General features: G+C 45.2%; 1 protein-coding gene across 7 annotated transcripts in view; it reads right to left on the bottom strand.

Annotated features, from left to right (window-relative positions):
- Positions 1 to 24,402, bottom strand: part of RERE (arginine-glutamic acid dipeptide repeats) — a 3,515,893-nt gene that overhangs the window by 1,617,207 nt on the left and 1,874,284 nt on the right. Inside the window, exon 1 of one of the 7 annotated variants that reach the window (XM_044063109.1) lies at positions 21,371 to 21,528. The exons of the other annotated variants lie outside the window; for them this stretch is intronic. Coding sequence (XP_043919044.1) covers positions 21,371 to 21,393 — 23 coding nt within the window. The 5' untranslated portion in view covers positions 21,394 to 21,528. Of the gene's footprint in view, positions 1 to 21,370; positions 21,529 to 24,402 lie in introns of those variants that run through there. 7 annotated transcript variants of the gene reach the window in all.

The raw sequence follows: 24,402 nt of genomic DNA on the forward strand, positions 1-24,402 counted from the left end.
CTTTAACTATGTTAAGAATCTTAGTGGCAACTCGCAGAAATGCACTGAACTAGTGCAAAACAGCAAAAAATATACTGAACCTACTAATATTGCCAACATTCTGACAGATAGATTCAGTGCAAACTTCACCCTCCTCTCACCCCCAAAAGGGCCCACAACAATACCGAAAAAGTGTAGTGTCCCGGAAATCACAGACGCACAGGTGAAAACAGCCCTTTCAAAAGCCAAAAACACAATGTCAATGGGGCCAGATGGTGTCCCAGGCTGCGGCTTACACGAACTACAGGACGAACCAACCCCCCACCTAAACACGCTGTTCAACCTCAGCCTCTCCACAGGCTACATGCCCATAGAATGGCACACAGCAACAGTTATTACACTCCACAAAGGAGGGGCCACAACTGACCCTGGTAACTATTGCCCCATAAGCCTGACTAGCCTGGTCTGCAAGGCTATGGAGCGCATCATCATGGAACTCATCAACAAAGACATTGGGAACCTCCAAACACTTGACTCAACCCAGTTCGGCTTTAAGGGCAGATCATGTCTACTAAACCTGGTTGACTTCTTTGAGACAGTCACCAATGCCATAGACGAGGGAAAGGTGCTTCACAAAGACTACCTTGACCTAGCCAAGGCTTTCGACACCATTCGGGTATTACAGTAAAACTCACCAGCCTGAACATAAACCCCTACGTCACGAAATGGGTTGCCAACTGGCTTACAGACAGAACTCATACAGTAAGAATAGCGGGCTCCAGGTCCGACTCTAAACCAGTCACAAGTGGTGTCTCGCAAGGCTCCGTCCTGGGACCCCTACTGTTCGGCATATACTTTTCAGAAGTACAGGCAAACACAGGAGGACTATGGCTACCCAAGTTCGTCAATGACTGCAAACTGGGAGCCATAATTGATTCCGGCTGACACGGACATCCACCAAAAGGGTTTTACTGAGACGGACACCTGGTGTCAAAGTCATGACCTCAAGCTAAATGCCAAAAAATGCATAGTCATCCCGTTTGGGAAAAACAAAACACCCACGAATTACCACATAGGTGGCAGCCCCCTTTATACAGAAGAGGTAATAAGAGATCTGGGGACCCAGGTAGATAGTAATCTCTCCTTTGACAATCACATTGCCAAAGTAGTTGGGAAATCCTTCTATGTGGCCCATCTAATTACTAAAGGGTTCGCATCTAGAAATAAAGAGGTTAAAGTGCCCCTCTACTCGTCACTCATCAGACCCATCATAGAATACAATGTCCCATTTGGGATGTACCTCACAGGATACTTCCAACAGCTGGAAAGACCACAAAAGTACCTCACCAAGAGGATTAATGGCCTCAAACATATGTCCTATGCAGCCCGACTGGAAAAACTCTGGATGTACTCAGTGGCATATCGCTTACTCAGAGGTGATCTCTGCCTGACTTACAAACCCATGTCCAACTCAGAATTGATGGACGTGCTCCACCTAAAGAAATCCAAGTCGCTGCGAGCCACGCACTCTAGTGGGCTAAACCTTGCCACAACAATAAATAGAACATGCTGGAGGGATAGATTCCCATCACAGAGACTCCTCCCATGCTTTGGAACAAAATTCCAAACTACATTAGGCAGAGCTCCTCACTAACACTCTTCAACAGAAACCTTGACGAGTGGATGGGCAACAGAAAATACACCCCTGGGATCACTTCATTGGCTCTGCTTGACAGAGGATCAGTTAATCAATGGGGTGGCGAAAGCCGGCACACACTGGCTAGGCTTACAACTGCCCTTGGGGAAATAGGTTCATAGGTAGGTACTAGGCTATCAAAACCACACTGCAAAGTAAGTTTACCAACTTGGTTAGCAGAGTGCATTAACTCTTGTAAATCTTTGTGTTCTGCACAATCAGGAATCAACATATTTTTGTTTAATTAGCTCCAAAATATGCTGCTGATACTTTAACATATGAAACTAGCAATTTATAGCCCTAATGGCAAGCGTAGCACAGGTGTATACCTTTTTTCCCCATCTGTCTAATGCCCTGGAATCCCTGCCCGAAGGGGTAGGATTTTTGGCAGTTGTAGCCTTAATGCATTTAGGTCCCTGGGAAATGGTCTCTGGATCCGCAGTAGGATTCCTATTAAAGGAATTTGTGGGAGTCAGGCACCCTATAGTACCTGCCAGGTTTCCTGGGAGCTGGAGGCAAGGTATCAGGGGTAATGCTCGATTCCAGGAAGACATCTACAATTTCCAGAACAGGTGGGATAGCTAGAGGCCTGTGCTGAGGCAAGCTTAAAAATTCCCCGAGTCTCTTTTTGGACTGGGAGTAGTCCTGGCTCTCCCAGTGGAAATGTTCTCTAAGGGTGTGCAGGGTTTCACCAAAGGAAAAATCTTCTGGTGGGGAAGCAGAGGGAATGGAATCCTCTGCATCAGAATCCTCATAGGTAGATAAGGGCATGTCCTGGAAATCAGGAGGATCAGAGTAATCAGAAGAATCAAAAGGAAAGTCAGTTCTGGATCTTTTTGAGGGGGAAGGTTGACTTCCCCTAATTACAGTAATGAGGCCCTCAGACATTCTAATCATTTGTTTTTGTGGCATGTGGGGCTTAGAATGCACTTCGGTCGGTTTCCTAGATGTAGTGCGAGCTTTAGGCCTGAGAAATTCAGTATTTTTGGTTTGAAAGGAAGTCGTCGGTTTAACATGAAGATTGGAGGGCCTGAAAACACCCTCAGAAGCCGTTGCCTGCACAGCGGCTCCGGACCCATCCAAGGTAGAGACATCCGCAGGTTCCATAGTCGTAAAAGCATCTTGCGGCATACCGGACTCCGAATGGGTCTCAGTAGAGGCCTGCGACTCTGTAGAAGTGGGTATCAGGGGCTGCGAAAGCGCCTCACTGAGTACCGGCGGACTGGCAACAAGCTTAAAGGTAGCGTCGTCGGTAGCCTTGGACCTATGCAGTTTGTCTCTGTCTTTATCCTTTCATTTTTTAGGAAGATTGGTAGTCGAATGGCACAAAACCGACAGTGAGGGACATCATGGTCTGGGCCTAAACAGGTGACGCAGTATGAATGAAAATCTCTGTGAGGTATTTGCTTTCCACAAGCAAGACAATTATTTTTTTTCTGACATTGGTTAAAGCAAGAAAAAGGATCCCCAACTGGGTAATTATCTTTTAGAAGACTTTAGGTCTGAAACTCAAAAAACAAAAATTTCAGGAGTCAGACAGTCGGCACTTGCGAACTGCTTCTGCTTCGGGCACCGCATGGCAAGAAAGACTAATGTAATGGTGTCAGCTACATGTTTTATACTCCTGATGACCTGGCATCATGGAAGAAGCGACAGCATCAGACGCAGAAATCCCAAGACTCTGGTATTCAGGCTGGCTGAGGGCTACCTGCAGGCAGATAACCCAAATGTGATGACTGCAACAGTGAAACACGAAGAACATCCAGGGGAACCTCGGCGGAGCTGGAGTCCCTTCCCTTTTGCAGACACCATTTTGCAAAGCTTTCCCATTTAGCCAGGTAAGATTTTCTGGTGGTAGGTTTCCTTGCCTCCCTTAAGACCTACAGCAAGTCCTCTGAGTAGTGGTGTGTCTGAAAAGAATCAAAAGTTTATCATCCACAGAGTCAGAGACAACATCTGTACCTGTGGGTGTAGGAGAGTTCCTTTGTCTTGTGACAGTAGGTCCACCTTGTAGGATAAATTCAAGTGATTTCCCTTGGCTAGTTTGTGAAGTAGGGGGAACCAGTGCTGCCTTGGCCAGTAGGGAGTCACTAACAAGATTTTTGGTTTGTCATCCTGGATTTTCAGGATGACTTTCTGAATTAGTGGGAATGAGGGGGGAAGGCATAAAGGAACTTCCCTCTAGCATGGAGAGTGGACGCTTACAGCATCTCTTGGGAGGGGGAGTGGGTTTTTGAGCAGAAGCTCTGCAGTTGCCTGTTCTGGGGGGAGGCAAACAGGTCTATTTGTGGAGCACCCCACCGGTGGGCTATGTCTAAGAAGACCTCCCTGTTCAGCATCCACTCGTGTTGAGGCGAGGAAGTCCTGCTCAAGAGGTCTGGTTGGTGGTTGTCCTATGAGGGGATGTAGACCACCTGCAGGACTAAGTTGAACTGGGAGACTAATTCCCACATCGGCAGGGATACACTGCACAGTTGATAGGCCTTTGTGCCTCCGTTTGTTGAGGTATCACATCACTGTGGTGTTGTCGGTGACAATCTGCAGCACCCCTGGAACCAGAAGGGTGTGAAGGTCTGTAGACCTAAGAAAAACTGCCGTCATTGCCCTGATATTGGTGTGTCTGGCCTGAACAGAGGGATGTCACTTCCCCTGAATCTTATAAGAGGCCAGAGTTGCTCCCCAACCTGAATCTGAGGCATCTGTATCCATAACTTGGGTTGGGGAGGGGGCTGTAGTGGGAGCCCTGGGTTCAATTTCACTTGCTGGATCTACCAGTTGATTTCTGTTTTCAGACAGGGAAGGAGGGAATAGCCTTCTCTAGGGAATGCAAGTGCTGGGACCAGGTGTTCTTCAGGAACCACTGCAGCTTGCGCATGTGAATTCTTGCCGGAGGTAGCATGGGGATGGTTGCTGCCATCAAACCCAGTAGGCGAAGAAAATGCTTTGCCATCACCTTTCGGGATAGTAGAGCTTTCTGGAAGAGGGAAGTTAAAGACAGAACCTTGTTCCTGAGGTAGAAAGGCCTTCGTTGTGTCTGGCTTGGGATCATAGAGTATTTGGGGAAGTTGATGGTGAATCCTAGGTTCTGCAGAAGGAACATGGTGAAATGTAGATGCTTTAGCAGAGCATCCCAGGACTCTGCCAGAATCAGGATGTCGTCCAGATAAGGGTAAATTTGTATCCCTTGAGTTCTGCAGAAGGCAATGGCTGGGGCCAGGCACTTCGTAAAGACCCTGGGGGCTCTGGATAAACGAAAGGGCAAGGCAGTAAATTGGACATGAGAGGAAGGGCCAGAGAAATGTAGGAATTGTCTGTGGGACCTCCTGATGGGTGTGAGCAGGTAGGCTTCCTTTAGGTCTAGAGTGACCATGAAGGCCTTGGCTGGAATCAGAGGTGGGGAAAGAGAGCATTTTGATGGAGGGTACCTGAAGATGTAGGTTTAGAAAGGACAGATCCAAGATGGGTCTCCAGGGGCCACCTTTTTAGGGACCAGGAAGAGACGGGAGTTCAACCCCTTTCCTTCTCATCCTGGAGGAATGGGGTCTATGGTGCCTAGCTGTAGATCATCTGACAGAACTTGTGGCATGAGATGGGCCTGGTCTTTGGGGAGGGAAGGGATGCCTCTTCTGGGTGGCTTCTCTTTCCAGGATAGGAAGTACCCTTTTTGGATAATGTTTAAGACCTACTGGTCTGAAGTGATGGACTGCCAAAGGGGGAAGACAGTGGGAAAGGCAGGCTAAGAGGGGGAGGTGGGAAGGCAGTCACGCATTGCTGGGGCCTCCTCTGTCCTGAAAGGGCTGTCTGGGTTGCTGTGGTGGAGCAGAGGATCTGGAGTTAGTAGGTCTTCTGGCCCCTCTCCTGGACCTGGAAGAGGATGGCTGTGGCCATGAGTACCTCCTGAGGGTTGAAGCAGATGCTGTAGACCTGGCGGATGCTTCTACAGCACTGTAGCTGCACCTTACGGAGTGCCTGACTACCTGTTGGGCCAAGGAAAGTTTGGATGAGATGGCCGTCTTGCTGGGACTGTCAGGCAAGGAAGCCAGCATGGAAGAGACTTGAGAGACCAAGTCTAATGCATACTTGGTCATGTGGGTCTGATAATTTATGGCTCTGAACGCCAAAGTAGAAGTGTACACCTTCTTCCCCATCCTATCCATGTACTTACGGTCTTTGTGAGTGGGTAGTAGGGAGGCAGAAAGAAGCAGTCTAGATTGCATATCTGCTATGGTGACAAGTGGCTTAACTAAGAATTTGTGGTCCTCTGGTACTTTATAGAAGCGGTCAGGACACTCAGGGGCTGGAGGCTGGAAGTCAGGGACCTTAGAGGTCGCATTGAAGGCATCCAAGTAAGCAAGCAGAACGGGGGGGGGGGTCTGCTAAAGAGGAGGGTGATTCCACTTGCTGCAGTTCAAAGTACTTTTTTGGGTGTCAGTCATTTGGGAAGTGTCCCATTCAAAGTAATCCTTCATCTTGGTGATGGTCTCACCAAAAGTAATGTCCTCAGGGGGAAATTACCCCTCCACAGATTCCTCATCCGGAGACTAATATTCCTGGGGGGAGGCAATTTGGGAAACATAAGAAATGGACTCCTTTGATGAAACGAAAGAGGAGTCATGTCCTTCCTCCCTGACCTGAGGGGTTATGGATGGGAGGGAAGAAGCAGAGACAGGCCTAGGGCTCAGAAGAGGCAAGGTGGAAAGTGGCTGAGGCTGAAGGCTTGCATGAGAGAGGAAGTGAAGGCCTGCCAATCTGGTGGGACTTCTGAAGAGGAGGAGTATGTTTAGCTTTCTGCTTCTTATTGGCTGGAGAGGAAGTAGAGAGTGGCCTGGCGTCAGGTCTCGAGATTAGCACATCCGAAGTCTGGATCCTTGCCGGATGTACCACCGAATCTGGTTCCCCCTTGACGGGTGTTGATGTCTGAGTGAGCTCTGAGGACATGCCGGTCGTCGGCTGCGAAACTGCTTCCTCGAGGGACATCCCTACAGTCAACGGATCCTCCAAGCGCACCTCAACTCCTAGATCGTCAGTTGGTGGTGCTTCGGTACACGGAGCAGCAGGCGAAGAAGGCCTAGGAAACTTGGCCTTCTTGCACGAAGGTTTGGGTGTGGCCTCCGATGCAGGATCCATCCTAAGGGCTAATCGTTTGAGGCATTGGTTCTAGAGGGAGAGATTTAACGTGGCTAGATGGCTGCGCAAGGTCGTAGCACAAACGACTGACAAAAAGCATACGAGAAGTGATCGTGTTCCCGGCCTAAGCAAAAAAACACACCTGTCATGGGTGTCCTTGTGGGGTATCTGGCACCTGCATTGGCACTTTCCCTTTTTTCCTGACATCAGCTAAAGGCTACAACAACCATTAGCTATAACAATCATCAAAAATAAGAAAGCTTGAAACCCAAGGGGCTACTTATCTTTACGATGCGACGTCTGTGAAGAATCAATCGTGCAATGCGAATGTTGTCTGCGGCTGAAAAGTTCGGAGGATTCTACATGCACACATCACATTTAAGGCCCCTTGGTTTATGGTCCTACGTGTGACGTCCCACGCACACTACAGCAACCAAGCTGAAGCTTTTGTACAGAAGCTGATGTACGAGTCGCCTGATGGCAGGAAATCCCACACCTAGAATACTGCAATATAGGAATAGAAGGACATCTGCTTCTGCAACATCAACAGAATGACTTTGAGGAGGAGCTATATCTCACAAAGGATGCCACTGCACTGGAACCCACTATTGTTGTGCATTGTGATGTCCATAATGTCAGTTCTGTCTAAAAGAAGCACTACAGGGATTCCACGTTTTTAGCCAGTATGCCAAAACTGAAGGGTGAAAGATACCGGCCATCTCTGACAGAGCAGGTAAGTTTGCTGATCACTTCATTCCACAAACACACACTGGTTCGCTCTACAATAGCACTAATTTACTAGCCAATTACTGAAGCCAATAATTTTAAGTTTGAATTTAGGCACCTTTCTTGATGATGGTACAAGGCTGTTCAATGCCTGTGCCAAATCCTGCTCTAGATTTGGAGAAAGATGACAACTGGTAGTGTACTGTAAAGGTATGCAGAGATGACCAAGTAGCAGCTTCCAAATTGTCTTTGGTAGGTACTCCTTTCAGGAAGGCAGCAGAGGTACAAGTGGCCCTAGTGGAGTGCATTCTTACAGTTTCAGGAGGCATTTTGCCATGATGCCTGTAAAAAAAAAAAAATAAAAAAAAAAAAAATGGAATACAGTGGGAGATCCAATTGGAGACTGTCTGTTTGGAGACGGGTTAACTTTCAGAGCCAATGGTGAAGGACACAGAGTTAGTCTGATTTTCTGAATGATGCAGTTCTGCAGAGATCGTAGCAAAGCTGTCTGTGCACATCCAAAGAATGAAGAATTCTTTCCACTGGTGCTGAGGCTTGGGGAAGAAGGTGGGTAAGTGTACGCCTTGATTCAAAGGATGTGTCCATGACCACCCTTGGGCATAAAGGATAGATAGTCCTGAGTGATGCACTGTCTGGGTGGAATATGAGATATGGTTCCACTGCCATGAGAGCTTGCAGCTCAGAAACCCTCTTAGATGAGATGACAGCCAGTAAAAAAGGCAGTCTTCTATACCAAGAATTTTGAATAAGCAGAAGCTGCCAGTTCATAGGGGTGTAAGCATCAATTTTTCTAGAACATAACTGAGGTCCCCATGGATGTGTGGGTTGTCCTGACGTGAACCACTGCCCTAAGCAATTGCTTCATCAGAGGATGGAAAAAGAAAGGAGGAAGAGTAGGGATGAGGGCTGAAATGGCACAGGTGTAAATGATGGAAGAAGAGTGGTCAGGTAATCTAAAATGGCAAAGACAAGAGACGAGCAAGGATTGAGGCCCTGCAGATGACACCAAATGACAAATCTTTTCCACTTGGCTGAGTATAATTTCCTAGTACTAGGCCTTCTAGCCTCTTTGAGGATGTTTTCAACTTGTCTGCTTAAAATGTGATCAGTAGTATTTTGGGAATTATCCAGGCTGAGAGTTTGAGAGTCTGTAGGTAGGGATGCACGAACCTTCCCCTGCCCAGAGTCTGTAGGTCCACTCTCAGAGTTAACGGCCAGGGATTTTCATTGCTTAAGCTTAGTAGCCAAGGATACCAGTGCTGCCTGGGCCACTCTGGGGCTATCAGGATGACCACTGAGCCTTCTTCCCTGATTTGTAGGAGGACCCTTGGGAAAAGAGGCAGTGAAGGAAATGCATAAAGGAACAGGAGGCTCCAAAGCAAGAAGAAAGCATCTGTCCTCCAGACTGCGGGTAATTTGCTCCTGAAATGGAAGCTTTGCAGCTGACGATTTTCTTTGGTGGCAAAGAAGTCTATATGTGGGGAGTCCCATTTTTGGACCATGGTGAGAAATGTGTCCCGATGCAGATGCCACTCATGGGAATCAATCAAGTAATTTGCTCCTGGAACAGAATCTTTTTAGTTGAGAATTTTCTTTGGTGGCAAAGCGGTGTATCTGTGGGAATTCCCATTTCTGGACTATGCTTAGAAATGTTTTTCGATGCAGATGACACTCATGGGAATCCAAGTTCCTGCTGAGATGATCTGCTAGAGTGGTTTGAGTCCCTGGGAGGTACTGTACCATGAAATGCAACCAAAGAGAGAGTGAGTTCCCTCCCAGATCTACACAGTGAGGCGACAAACAGGATAAGGGTGGCTACCCACTTGTTTATGTATTGCATGACTGTGGTGTTGCCTGTTTTAACAAGCAGGACTCATGGCTTACACTGATCTTTAAAAGCCACTAGGCCCTTTTTCACTGCCATCAGTTCTTTACAATTTATGTGCTTCTGTCTGAACTTTATTTTCCCATCTGACCTGAGATTGAAGGTGTTGGAAAGGACTTTCCCAGGCCGTCTCTGAAGCATCTCTAGATAAAGTTGGGGCCTGAGGGATGAACAGTACAGTTGTGTACACTTACCATAAACGTAGAAGTTCAAGTGTATTCACTGGTGCAGTCATCACACTTGGGTTATCTACCTGCAGGTAGCTCTCAGTCAGTCCAAACACCAGAGTCTTGGGATTTCTGCACTGGATGCTGTCACCTCTTCCATGACGTCAGGTCGTCAGAGGTATAAAACAGGCAGCCAATGCCATTACATCAGTTTTTCTTGCCCCAAATGTCAGGAGCCCCCAAATAGGAAGCTAGTATATGGTGTGGAACACCACCAGTAAAAAGTAAATACCACTGCAATTAAAAATGGCCATAGAGAGGATAGGCAGAAGGATAGACAAAACCAGGGAGCTGGAAGGAGGGAAACCAGGACTGCAACAGTAAATACACTCAAACATCTACATTTATGGTAAGTGTACACAACTGTAGTATGTTCTTCATGTTTCACTGTTGCAGTCATTACATTTGGGTTGATTCCCAAAGCTGAGGAAGGGTGGAGGCAGTCAAGAAGTAGTAAGGCTGGCTAGCAGGCCTTGTAAGACTGCTGTAGCAAAATCCAGCTGTGGATTTAGAAAAAAATGCTTGGTGAAGGTGTGTACAGATCTCCAGGTTGCAGCTTCCAGAATGCCCCTGGTAGGGACTCCCCTGAGAAATGTTACAGAGGTGGAAGTAGCCCTAGTGGAATGTGTTCTGATCCCCTGTGGGGTCGGTTTTCCATGGTGATTGTAGCAGAAATGGATTCAGTGTGCTATCCATTTGGAAATGGTTTGCTTTGAAATGGCCTTGCCCTCTGCCCCTGTAGCAAAGCTGACTAGCAGCTGGTCAAATTTTCTGAAAGGTTTAGTCCTGTCGACGTAGAACCTGAGCTGTCTGTGCACGTCCAAAGAATGCAGAATCCTTTCCCCTTTATTCTGAGGACAAGGGACGAAGGTTGGTACATGGATGGATTGGTTTAAAGCCACACTGGACACCATCGTAGACAAAAAGGACGGGTTAGTCCTGAGGGAAACGCTGTCAGCATGGAAAATAATGAAGGGTTCCACAGCCATTAGTGCCTGTAACTCAGACACTCTTCTTGCTGAAGTTATGGCTAAAAGCAAGGCTATTTTCCAAGAGAGGAATTTTAACTCTGCTGAAGCAGCAGGTTCAAAAGGGGGAAGGGTGAGCTTTTCCAGGACAAAGTTAAGGTCCCAGGCAGGGGTGGGTGCGCTCCTAGGGGGCCTTAAGTTGTTAGCCCCTCTCAGGAACGGTTTGATGACAGGGTGAGAAAACAGAGGTGGCTCAGTACTACAATGAGCTGAGATGGCAGAGGCATGAATCTTAATGGAGAAGGACAGGCCTCTGTGGAGTAGCACTGCTAGGTAATCCGGGATTTGAGGTAAGGAGGGCACTGCTGTGTCCTTTCCTTGAGACTGATTCCAAGAACAATATCTTTTCCACTTTTCAGCACAGGACATCCTAGTACCAGGCCTTCTGGCCTCAAGAATGATGTCCAGCACCAGTTTGCTGAGGGTTGCTGGTGGTGTATTCGGAGGATAAGCCAGGCTGCAAGGTTTAGGGTTTGCAACTGTTGATGTAAATTCTGTCCCTCCTGCTGAGACAGAAGGGAAGGTGTCTGGTGAAGGTGCCTGGGTGGCACTGTTGTCAGACTGTGCAAGAGTGGGTACCAGTGCTGCTGTGGCCAGTCTGGGGCAATGAGAATTGCCCTTGGCCTGTCTTGTTTGATCTTGAGTAGTACTTTTGAGAGGAGGGGCAGAGGGGGAAAGGCATACATTGAGAGGTTTTCCCATTTGAAGGATAAGGCATCCACTTTCCAGGCCGTGCTGTTGGGTTCCTGGTGCAGAATTTGCTCAACTGGTGGTTCTCGAGGAGACAAAGAAGTCCCCTCTGGTGTTCCCCACCTCTGGATTAGAAGGTTGAAGGTGTTGGGCTCCAAATTCCACTTGTGTGGGTCTAGGAGATTTCTGCTTAAGTCGTCTGCCAGTGAATTTTGTTTGCCTGGCAGAACTGAGCTTGTAGATGCACTTGGTTGTTCAAGGCTGTGTTCCACAGGGTCATGGCTAACCTGCAGAGTAGGTAAGAATAGGTTCTCCCCTGCTTGTTTATGTACCACAAAACTGTGGCATTGTCTACTTTTATCAGCAGCTGTCCTGGAAGCATTAAGTATTTGTAGGCTGTCAGAGCATTCTGTACAGCTAGCATCTCTTTTTGACTGATGTGCAGGAGAATTTGTCTTGGGCTCCACTTGCTCTGAATGCATTTGCCTCCCATGTGTGCCCCCACATGCAAAGTCTAATGCGTTTGTTGTCATGGTTTAGGCGGTGAGGGGTTGAGTGAAAGGCAGTCCCTTGTTGTGGTTGCATGCTTCTGCCCACCAAGGAACTCTGCCCTTATACAAGGTACGATAGGAATGACTGTTTCCAGGTCCTGAGAATGTTGGCACCAAAGACTTTTTAGTACAATTGAAGTTTCCTCATATGCAGTCTTGCATATGGAATTCGCAGAATGCAGGAGGCCATGAACCCTAGGGCTTACAGTATTTTCCTTGCAGATAGCTGGGTTTTGGTGGCCATTTGTTTGAAGTAGTTGGTCAAATAGATCTGTTTTTCTGGAGTGAGAAATGCCATCTGGGAAGTTGTGTTCAAGCTTGCTCCCAGGAATACAATTTTTTGACTGGGCACCAGTTGTGATTTCTTTTTGTTGATGGTGTACCCCAATGAAGTTAGGAGTCTTTTTACAAATGCCAGGTGCTGAAGCAGCAATTCCTGACTGTCCGTCTGAATCTGGCAATCATCCATGTATGGGAAAATTTGGATATTTCTCTGCCTGCAGTATGCAATGGCTGGAGCCAGGCACTTTGTGAATACTCTGGGCGGAGTAGATAAGCCACAGGGAAGTGCAGAGAATTGATAGTGCATAGAGCCTGGCCTGAAGCATAGATATTTCCTGCAAGACTCCCTTATGGGGATGTGCAGATAAGCTTCTTTTAAGTCTAGGGTGACTAACCGGGCATCCTTGGCTAGCATAGAGAGAAGCTGTTGCAAGGTAAGCATTTTGAATTTTGGGACCACCAAAAAGGTGTTGAGAATTGATAGATCCAGGATTGGGCGCCAAGAGCCCTCTTTTCTGGGCACCAGGAACAGTCTGGAATAGAAACCCTGTCCCCTTTGTTCTACTGGAACAGTTTGAATTGACCTAATATTGAGCAGGGAAAGTACTTGCTTTTGAGCCTCTGCCCACTGGTTTGGAGGAAGATCTGGAAACCCGCTTGGGGTTGGCAGTGAATGGAAGTTGATTCTGTATCCCTGGGATACAATGTTTAGGACCCATCGGCCCTGAGTAATGGACATCCAGTTTTTTGCATGAAGGGCAAGTTTTCCTCCTAGGGATGCAAGTAATTGGGTAGGGCTGGGAAGGATAATTGAAAAGTCATTGTGAACTTTTTCCATAAGGGGGTGGCTTACCACTCCCTGTTTTTGAGGTAGGGGCACTCCATTGTTTAGATCTCTACATACCCTGAGACTGTAGTCTGGGTGGTCTGTTTCCCCTGGGTTTGGACTGAGAAGGCATGGAAGGGGCTGGCTAGGACCAGTTTTTAGAAGGCCAATGCCTACTGAATCTAGGTGGCTGCATTTGTAAGAATTTGTTAACAGTTTGCATAGATTTAGCTTTTTCTTCCATCTTTTTAAGAACCTCTTCTGCTTTGGTGCCAAACAAACAGTCCTTATTTAAAGGAGCGTCTAGTAATTTTGATTTGACATGATCTGGCAAGGTTTGTTCCTTCAGCCAAGCATGCCTTCTCCGTACAGGCTCAGTGACTGCAACCCTGCAAGTTTCTTCTAGGGCATCAAAGCCACACTGCATATGCTTACTAATTTGGTTTGCAAAATGCATCAATTCTTGCAAATCTTTACTTTTTGCACAATCAGGAAATAACACCATTTTTTTGTTTGATTAGTTCCATAATATGTTGCTGGTACTTCAATATGTGAAACTGGCAATTCAATGCCCTGATGGCATGAGTTGCAGAGGTATATACCTTCTTACACCATCTGTCTAAAGCTCTGGAATCTCTGTCTGAAGAGGTAGGGGGTTTGGCTGTAGTGGCCTTAATGCATTTAGGCCCCTGGGAAATGGTCTCTGGATCCGCAGTAGGATTCTTAGAGAGACATTTGTGAGAATCAAGTACTCTGTTGTACCTGGCAGGTTTTCTAGGAGCCGGTGGTAAAGTGTCTGGAGTAAGACTGGATTCCATGAAGACATCATCTACAACATCCAGGACAGGGGGTATAGCTAGAGGCCTGGGATGAGGCATGTTTGCTGTGGTTTGGTGGCACTGCATGCAGTCTGGTGAGGCCAAGGTCTGGGGTTTGACACTTACAAGGGTATCTTACACCTGTAGTAGTCTCAGTAGCTCAACAAGTAGTACAACTGCCTTTGATACAGAAGGCTGTGGGTTTGATTCCCACACCAGGCAAAGTATTCACATTTATCAGGTTAGGCAGAGTCCCTCATTGACTCTCTTCAAGAGGAATCTTGATGAGTGGATGGGAGATCGTAGGTTTACCCCGGGTATCACTTCTGTGTCACTGTTGGACAGAGGCACAGTATACTAACCTCGAAAAAGGGCATAGCAAAATTAATTTAAAATGGGTGGTGAAAGCCAAACATACTCTGGCTAGGCTTATAAATGCCCTAGGGCAGATAGCCTAGTATGAACCTATGAACTCTAAAAATTCTCAGAGTCTCTTTTTGGACTGAGGGTAGTCTTGGCATTCCTAGCGAAAATGCTCTCTTGAAGTATGCAAGGTTTCACCAAAAGAAAAATCCTCTGGAGGGGAGGCAGAGGAAATGGATTCCTCTGCATCTGAATCCTCAAAGGTTGATAAGGATATGTCCAGGTAATCAAAAGGGTCAGAGTCATCAGACTCCTGGTCTGTAGAAGCAGAATGAAACTCAATTCTTTGTCTCTTAGCAGGGGAAGGCTGGCTTCCCCTAATTAGGGTAATAAGGTCTTCAGCCATTTTAAGCATTTGTTTTTGTGGCATGGGAGTTTGAGCATATGCTTCGGTCATTGGTTTTCTAGGCGTAGTGCGTACTCTGGGCCTGAGAAACTTGGTAGTTTTAGCTAAAAATGAAGTTGTCGGTTTAATTCAAACATCGGTAGGTCAGAATACACCCTCAGAAGCCGGTGCCTGCGCAGCGGCTCCGGACCCATCCAAGGTAGAGACATCCGCAGGTTCCACAGTCGAAGAAGCATCTCATGACATACCGGACCCCGAATGGGTCTCAGCAGAGGCCTGCAAATCTGTAGAAGCGGGCATCATGGGCTGCAAAGGTGCCTCACTGAGTACCGGCGGACTGGCAACTAGCTTAATGGAAGCGTTGTCGGCAGTTGTGGACCTATGCGGTCTGTCTGTCTTTACGTCTTTTCGGAAGACCGGTAGTCGGATGGCTTATCGAAGCCATTTTGGAATACGGAGAACGAGAGCGAAAGAATTTAGTGACAAAGATAGCTCGACGATGAATGGTTCGGGCATTAAACAAGGCACAAAACCAACAGCGGGGTATGTCGTGGTCTGGACCTAAACAGGTGATGCAGTAAGAATGAAAATCTCAAAGGTATTTGCTTTCCACGGGCAAGACAATTGTTAACTTTTTCTGACATCGGTAAGAGCAAGAAAAAAAGATCCCCAATGGGTTACTTACCTTTAGATGACTTCAGGTGTGAAACTCGAAAAATGGAAATTTCAGGTAGCGGCCGACCTGCACTTGCGAACTGCTTCTGTTTCAGGCTCCTTCTTGGCAAGGAAGACTGCTGTAATGGCGTTGGTTGCCTGTTTTATACTCCTGACGATCTGAAGTCATGGAAGAGGCAACAGCATCCGATGCAGAAATCCCAAGACTCTGGTATTCGGGTCAACTGAGGGCTACCTACAGGCAGATAACCCCAGTGTGATGATTGCAACAGTGAAACACGAAGAATATCTGAAGGGGAGACCCAGATTCTGGGCACATGCCAGAGTCCAACAAGCAAATTCCTCCTTGAGGCAAGGGATCAGCTGAATTCCTGTCTCCGGCTGGCACCACAGATTCTTGAGGTACCACTAGAGCTTTCTCATGTGTAATCTGGCCAGAGGGGATCATGAGGATATGAGATGCCATGCAGCCTAATGCTTGGAGAAATTCCCTGGCTGAGATGCATTGTCTCTGCATAACATTTTGGAAGTATGGAGTGATGAAAGAGACCTTTTCTGGAGGGAGGAAGGAAGGTCTTTTTAAGACAGGAATACAGCAGAGTCCCCAGGAAAACTATCCTGGTGGATGGGTCCATGCTAGATTTGTGAAGATTTATGGTGAACCCCAAGGAGTTTCTGAGTGAAGGCCAGATCCTTGAGAAGCTGTGACTGACTTGTGGCTTGAATGAGGCAGTTGTCTACACAGGGGTAAATTTGGATCCCTCTTGTTCTGCAAGGTGGTGCAGTGCTGCAGTGGTTAGTTGTCACCTCAAAGCAACAGGTTCTCTGGTTCGATTCATGGCTGGGGTGCATTTTGTGCGGAGTCTGCATGTCCTCCCTGCATATGCCTGGGTTTCTTCTGGGTGCCCTGGTTACCTTCTACATTCCAAAGACATGCTTCTCCCCGGACCTGCACTGAAAATAGGCTCTGTCACAGTCTGACTTTCACAGTAAACAAATGTAAAATCAAAATCAAAGGAGCTAAACACTTTGTGAAGACCCTGGGCGCAGCAGACAAGCCAAAGGGGGAAGGGCAGTGCAGAGAATTGAAAGTTACTGGTACTTGGTCTGAAATGAAGAAAACTTCTGCATGACATCTATAGGAATGTGCAAGTAGGCATCTTTGAAGTCTAAGGTGACCATTAAGGTCTGAGGGGCTATCACAGGAAAAAGTATTTGAATAGTCAACATTTTGAATTTTGGTACCAGCAGGGACTGACTGAGGATGGACAGGTCTAAACTAGGGTGCCAAAAGCCTAGAATAAAACACCCTCCCTATTTGGTGTTCTGGCACTGGTTGTACGAAGCCCTGTGAGCATAGGTTGTGAATCTGAAAAAGGGCCTCTGCACTTTGATTTTGTGGACCATCTGGATAACCAGAGTACCTTAACGGCTCTTTGAAAATCTTGTAACCATTTGAAATAACTTTCAGAACCCACCAGTCTAAAGTAACGAGGGACCAATTTTCTTTAAACAGGGATAAACTTTTTTTCCTAGTCTTCCTTCTATCTTTTCCTGTGGCCTAGAATTCCCCTGCATGGGGGGATCCTGAGGACCACTGCCTAGGCCTTTGTGACTGCTGCTGCCTTTGCGGCCTTTCCCTCAGAGGCTTCCTGTGGCTGTTTTTTTGATTGAGAGGGAAAGAACCAGTGTTTAATGGGAAAACTACTAAAAGTAGGAGGCTGAACCTGGAGGAGGACCCTGACAGTTTGCGTATACTTTGTCTTCCCACCTTTTTTATCACAGTTTCAGCCTTTGACACAAAAAGGAAATCCTTATTCAGGTGTGCATCTAGAAGTTTGGATTTGACACGGTCTGGTAGGGTCTGTTCCCTAAGCCAAGCATGCCTTCTAATGACAGAGCCAGATACAGCATCTCGGCTAGAGGCCTTCATTGCATCATAGCTGCAGTGTAACGAGTGTCTAGCCATCTGGAAGGAGGAGTGGCAAAGGTCCAACAATTCCTTGGAAATGTTCTTGTCCTCCAGGGAGGATATTTTTTGCTTCATTTTATCTAAAGTACTTTGTTAGTATTTTATCATATGAAACTGGCAGTTAAGGACCCTCGTGGCTAGAGTAGCAGAAGCGTAGACTTCGTCAGTAGGTAAAGAGTTCTTTGGAGAGCTGGCTCTTGCTCCCTTGGGACCTGGAGTGACCACCTCTGGGTCAGCAGAGGTTTTTTTTGAAGAAATATTTATGTGAATCCAGCAGCTTGTAAAACCTGTCCGGTTTTCGAGGGCCTGGTGTTAGAGAATCTGGACTCAGGGAAGAGTCCATAAAACAATCCTCTACCACCTCGAATACAAGAGGAATGGCTAAAGGTTTGTGTTCTGGGAGGTCAAGGAACTCCCTAACCCTCTTTTTTGATTTTGGGTATTCTTGTGCCTCCCACTGGAAATGTTCCCTCATGGCATGCAGCGTTTCCCCAAAAGTGATGTCTTCGGGAGGTGAAACAGAAGGCAGATTCGCCTCAGAATCTGAATCTTCAAAGGAAGTAAGGAAGAGTCCTTCCTCAAAGACAGACACCTCCTGATGAGAATCTTCATCTGAATAAGGATGTCCAGAGAAAACTTCAGGGATAGGATCCCTCTTCCTTTTCCCTGGGGAAGACTCCAAAGGGAGTTGCTTAGCTCTGACTAAGGAGAGAAGGCCCTCAGCTAACCTGACCAGGTCTTGCTGATAACCTGCTGAGTGGGAGCCGGTAGGCATAGGCATAGGACCGGAGGTAAAACCCTTTTTAGAAGTAGCGTTGGCCTTGGGCCTAGGGACATCCGCAGTCCTGACATCAGTCTCTTTGTAAGGCAGAACCGATGCAGGCTGAAGCCTCAAAGAAACATCGCTAGTACATGATTGCTCGTCAGAAGCAGAGATGTGCTAAGTGACTCCAGATCAGAAGATGAGAGACCTGACAGCGTGTCGAACTCTGTAAGAGTCGACGGAGGCCTGCGCCACCACCTCAGTTGCAGAAGGGGGCTGTGAAAGCACCTTGCCTTCTTTGGCGATAAGCGTTGGAGGACTGGCAGACAGTGAATGATTGTCCTCTGAGGCTTTAAGCTTGGGTCTTTTTTCCTTGTCCTTCCTACCCTTAGGGAGCTCAACCTCAGGATGACCGGCAGACGCCATTGAACAATGCAAAGAAGATGGCTAAGATGCTAGCTAAGATTTCCTTACCCCCAACAGTCCTACAATTAAAAGGGGCAAAAAAAAAATACCAACTAGGGACGTTCTAATCTGGGCCTAGACAGGTGACACACAAAGTCTCAGTGTGGGACTTCCTTACCACAGCGGAGATAATTGTTAACCTTATCTGACATGAGTTAAATCAAAAAAGTGTGTTCCCCAACAGGGTACTTAGCTTTAGAAGACTTCTGTCTGGTGAAGACCGACCAAAACACTGCTTTAGGCTCCGATGGCAAGAAAAGACTGATGTCATGGCGTCAGCTGGCTCCCTTAGGAAGAGGGAGAGTTTTACTTAGGTAGTCGGGCCGGCCACGGGCTTCTATAGCAGGATGTCCCGCAAGTCAGGACTGCAACAGTGAAACACAAAGAACAGCAGCAGTTTTCCAAAGAACAGGTATTCCTGAGGCTCAGTTCTAGTGGTGATGCCGGTCCTGCTGCATAGTGCCATAGAGATAGAACAACTCTAGACAAGAAGTAGGCCATCCACTGCATTTAACTTAAGACAGCAGCATTAAAGGAAAACTGACAGCAAGTTGGAGGGGTTCAAACACACCTTTACAAATCAGACACACATTAAGCTGCTTTGGTGTAACCCCATGCTGGCAATAAGCATGTCATATGAATGCCTGATAAAACTTTGATAAGAGTCTACAGCCAAGCCACATTTTTCCTAAAACAAGTTTGAACAAAATACAAAATGTAATCTGGGAAGATGATCTGAGGACAAAACATATGAGCAGACTGCTGGTCTGTTACTGCATGATTGCTGGCACCATGTAAATATGCTTTAAGGAAAGCTGAATTCCTGCCTACTCCCATGATACTCTGCCTTACAGAACTACACAAATTCCTTTAAGAGCTAAGCTAAAAAGGCAGTATTGTAAATCAGCGCATTCTGACACGGTGTACACAAAGTTTGTTTTTCTGTGCTCTTTTCTTTTACTTTGGATTATTCTGTAACAGGCTTGATAACCTTCCAGCAAAAGTACACTGGCTTGTTCACATCAGAAAAACAAAGTTGTTACAAATCTGCTTTTCTTGGATCATTCTTCGGGTCAATGGCTTAGTTATATCAGGCTGAAGAAATTAACCATCCCATGAAAATGATCCTTGTATACTACTTGCAATGCTTTCTATTCCTTGTACATTTCCAAAATGCTAATAACCTCTGGCCTAGCACACTATCTATAGAAGACTATACAGCAACATCCAAGCTGAAGCAGCATAAACTGTTAACTTACTTTACCATGCTGTCCAATGACCTATATTCTTCCCCATTACTGTAAACAAAAATAAAATTTAATTTAAAATCCTAGAACAAAATATAGTGCAATATTAGTGTACTTATTATTCTCAACCAAATTACCAATAGGCAATGCAGTTTATGTTTGCCCATGCACTACTGTGTCTAAAATCCAGTTTGCTACAACATTTGAAAAAGAGACAACAGAAAAAAAGTATCAGTACTTAACAAATCTTAGCTGTAAATTAGTAACCCACCCCCTCCTTCACATGAAATTCAAGCCCTGGTTCACAATATATCTCCTTCTGTCATGGACAAATTGCATAAATACAATGAAACAGTCCACCTGCATGTGCACACAAGCAGAACCAACTTCCTCAGTAACTATTAGCAACGTATTGGGTTTTAAGAGAAACTGGGCTCGTAGTACACTAACAAAGTCCCCTCCTCCCTGAATGGCAGTCTGAACACCGGACATCTGTTAGCACTGGAAATTTGTAACAGTGTGACATGGCAGAACACACAATTAACACTAGTCAGAGAAGAGGAACTAAAATAAAAACATAAATAAAAAGAACTGTAATTCTGTACAGCATTATCTCATCAATCTAAGGAAGACTAGGCCCTCCGCATTATTTTTAACTTAGCAGCACGTCTGTGAACTGCCACAAGTGCCTGTACCTTGGCAAAGACAGGCAGTGATCAACAGGGCACAACCCCGTTACCATGCCTAACACAATCATAATTACTTACATTTTCAAATATGTAAATTTCCTCAGCAACTTGCTTTAGAATGAACAATGAAGCAATTCTACTGAAACGCTCAAAAAATACTTCCATTCAATGGGGTACAATCTGATATTAGCTACACAGCAATACCAGTATGCATCACATTCCATGCATTTTTAGTAACAGACCTCAAAATGAAACCAGCAGACTAGATTATCACTTTTTGCCTTAGTAAAATTATTGTTGTACCAATGTATTTAAATATTTCATAGAAATAAAGTAATTAGCTTAACCCCAACCTAATTTGTTTTAGTCTATATTCACAATGCAAGCACTTTCAAAATTTTATAAGAACTAAAAACACAGCCTTCAAAACAGTATCAAAACTAAAGCAAGCCACACCCACTTGAACAGCAGCCAGTAGCAACCTGTATATAAATCTCTCACCAAAGTACCCTAAAAAAGTCACTACAAGCCTCAAATATTTCCCCAAAAACCACACATACATGTTGATACACATTAACAGTTTGTAATCAGACTGCAAGAAAAACAAAATGCACACAGTGATCTATAAAACTGCAGCAGTTCTGTATCAACTAGTGTTCACACCTGAATGGCAGCCTATGCAATTCTGCATATGCATATGTGATACAACCAACTTAGTATCTTTGTCAGCTATATAGACACTGAAAATACTACTGGCAAAAGCAAAAATTTTACTGCCCATCACTGGGCATGCAAGCTCACTAGAAGAAAAACAGTTCACCTCCCACACCTCTAATAAAGACAATAATATTTCATAACACATACCTCACAGCTGCAACAGTCTCTGCAAAAAAAATCAGCTCAAGTTGGGGAAGACCACAGAAAATGAGCCTACCTGAAGGGGCTGAAATCATCCATGTTCAAGACAACGTTCCACAGGCTTCCTGTGTTATTTCTGTAGCTATTCCTGCAGTAAAATAATCCTTTTTGCCTACTGTAACAACTCAAAATGGTGGCACACGCAGTCAGAGACTTCAGACAGCTTTCACTGAGCTTGTGCTATGACCTAAGTCTTCACGTAGAACGTAGAAACTTCCCCTAGACTTGGAGCAATGAGCATGTGCAGTGACCTCCCCCCCAACACATACACAAATACTTCAACTCACAATGCAATTAATCTCCAGCCTTCAGTTTCCATAAATAAAACAGGCTGAAGAGACTTGCAGCTCCCCACTGCATACCAAAGCACTGCCTAGAAAACTAGGGCCACTGCAAGGGATTCTGTGACATACGACAAGCAACTAAAGAAACTGAACATAATCCTTTTTACCCTAAGGCCATCTGAAACAAAACTGTAAGAGTAATGTATTTTTCCATTGCCAGTATGTAACCCCACCACAAGGTACATTGTAAATCCTGATATTCAACTATAACAGTTCAGCACTTTTAATCAGCAATTCTGAGTGGTTAATTTTAGCATCCCCCATTAATGGACTAATTAACTTTTCCAAAAAAAAAAAGGAGGGGGAGGACAAGACAGTACTGCCAATAAATAACACAACAATCTTGTGATACCTGAAGGGGCAGAACCAGTAATGCTGTTTTAAACAATGTGTTGCCTCCAGTTTTACTGTTCTACACTATCACACTTGGCACTCTGGCCATTTCAGCTATGCAAATCTAGCCCTATAAACTGGGGTTGAGTGAAGGAAGGGTTCAATATTTGTAAGAGGAGGCTTAGCTTTCATGAGTTGCCAATAACCACACAACATAATTTCTCAAAGTGTTCGTGAAACTTATGAATTAATAAAGTTATAACAAAAAATGTACCACGGTTAAAAGGAAAAAGCTGAGTACTCTAAAAGCTACTTTAAGCCATTAATGTGGAACATAAAGGCATAATAAAAACTTAATTAAATCTACTGGGATTTTAGGTTCCTTTACTGTGTTCATATAGGTCACCAAAACACTTTTTATATAGGTTTCTTTTTTGGAAATTACATTGCTGTATTATCCTGCAGCATACATGTACTGCACAGCTTAAGTTTAACATACTGCCTTTTTTTTTAATCCAAATGCTCAATGGCTAGATTTACAGACTCACAGTAATTGTATCAACAGTTTGACTGCTGGCTGGAGCGCCTTCTATGTGGAGTTTTGCACACCCTTCCATTGTGTCCATGTAGGCTTTTGCAGGTGCTATGATTTCCTCCACATCTTAAAGCGGGTCCTGTAGCTGAAATGGTAGTCTTTCAAAATTTCCCATGTGTGTCACATGTGAATGAGTGCCTGTGCACCATGTTACTGACTGCTCTGTTCAGGATTAACTTGCCTTCTTGTGCCCACTGAGTCCTGAGATGCATTCCAGCTCCTCTGTGACAAGTGACTGGATGATGCAAGTAAATGAAGAATTACTGAAGTTACCCTGATTCAGTTTCCATTCGAGTGTCTCTCTCTCTTCTGGTTCTGCTAACCCTGCCTGAGACAAATATTTTTCTGGTGGGATGCAAGATGTCTGCAGAATGAGATTATGCTGAAAAACTACAACCCACACTAACAGGGCCAGTCTGCACAGAAAGTAAAATCTGTTTTCCATCTATTTATGTAAATCATTACTGTGGTGTCATCTGTAACCACTTGCAATAGGTCTAGGGACCACAAATGACAGAGCTGACAACATGTATTACTGCTTGCATCTCTTTCACATTTATGTGTTTTGGTTTGTCATTGTTCCACAGATCCTGCACTTTTACTCCCAACGATACTGCTCCAATTGCAAAGGCCAATGTGTCTACAGATAAATACTGTGCTGAAAGAAAAAAATGGGACACCTGGATTAAAATAAAATGGGAAAATTGGAGACCTTAATTAAGATAAAATTGGTCTCTCCACCAAAGTTTTTCCCTTGTTACAAGTCCCAAAACAGGAATCTGGAATGACATGGGACTTTGATGTTGGAACCAACCTGAATTTCTCACATGGATCAACGGCTAAAGAAATCTTGAGAATCTTGGTTGCCATGAAACCCAGTATCCTCAGAAATTCCCTTCTTTAAGGTTTAGGTCTAACTGGATAAACTCAAGAATAATTTCAGATACAGATCTAATTTCTTCCTGTGGCAGTAAGGCTCTTTGAACTGAGGAATCAAGGCATCATTCCAGGAAACAATCTTGTGAGGAGTCGTCAAACAAGACATTTGGATGTTCTCCTGCAACCCAAATCTGAAGAGGAGATCCCTGATCCAAATATGAAATTCCTGACACTTTGGAAAAGACTCTGCAAAAATAAGCAAATCATCTAAACAAGGAAAATGTGAACACCTTGGAGTTTGCAATAGGTTATCACTGGAGCTAGACACTTGGTGAATAATCCAAAGGGTAATGCAAAGAACTGAAAGTGTGATGCATACAGAAGAAAAAAAATTAAACATAGGAATGTCATAAGCATCCTTAACATCTGAGGTTACTAAAAAACTTAAAGGGGGAACGACAGGTAACAGGTTATGAAAGTATAACATTTTTTCAATTTGGGAACCTTCACAACCTGGTTTAGAAAAGAGATCTAAAACTGGTCTCTATGAAGCTTCTTTCTTTGCATAGAAACATTCTTGAATAAAACATTTTTCCCTTTCCAAGAAAGAAGGGCAGCTTCTGTTACCCCTTGATGCTGAATGACTGGAGGGAGGGGGGTGTATGGGGACATCCAAGGTATGAAGTGCCCTTTCTCATACTAAGTGTTTACTGAACTAACGGCCACAAGGGCCTTTTCAAGCCTAGCTATACACCCCAAATCTCCGACATGTTCTGGTACCCTTGATAAGTGCAAGACGTTCTCTCTCTCTCCTGTTCCTACTTCCAAAATAAAACTATTAACTAAACTTAAACCCACCAGATTAGCCGCAGACAACCTCCCAAGTGAATACCTTCA

Source organism: Protopterus annectens, chromosome 2.part1 (genome assembly GCF_019279795.1).
Source record: "Protopterus annectens isolate FY-2018-M chromosome 2.part1, PAN1.0, whole genome shotgun sequence".
Lineage (NCBI taxonomy): Eukaryota > Metazoa > Chordata > Ceratodontiformes > Protopteridae > Protopterus > Protopterus annectens.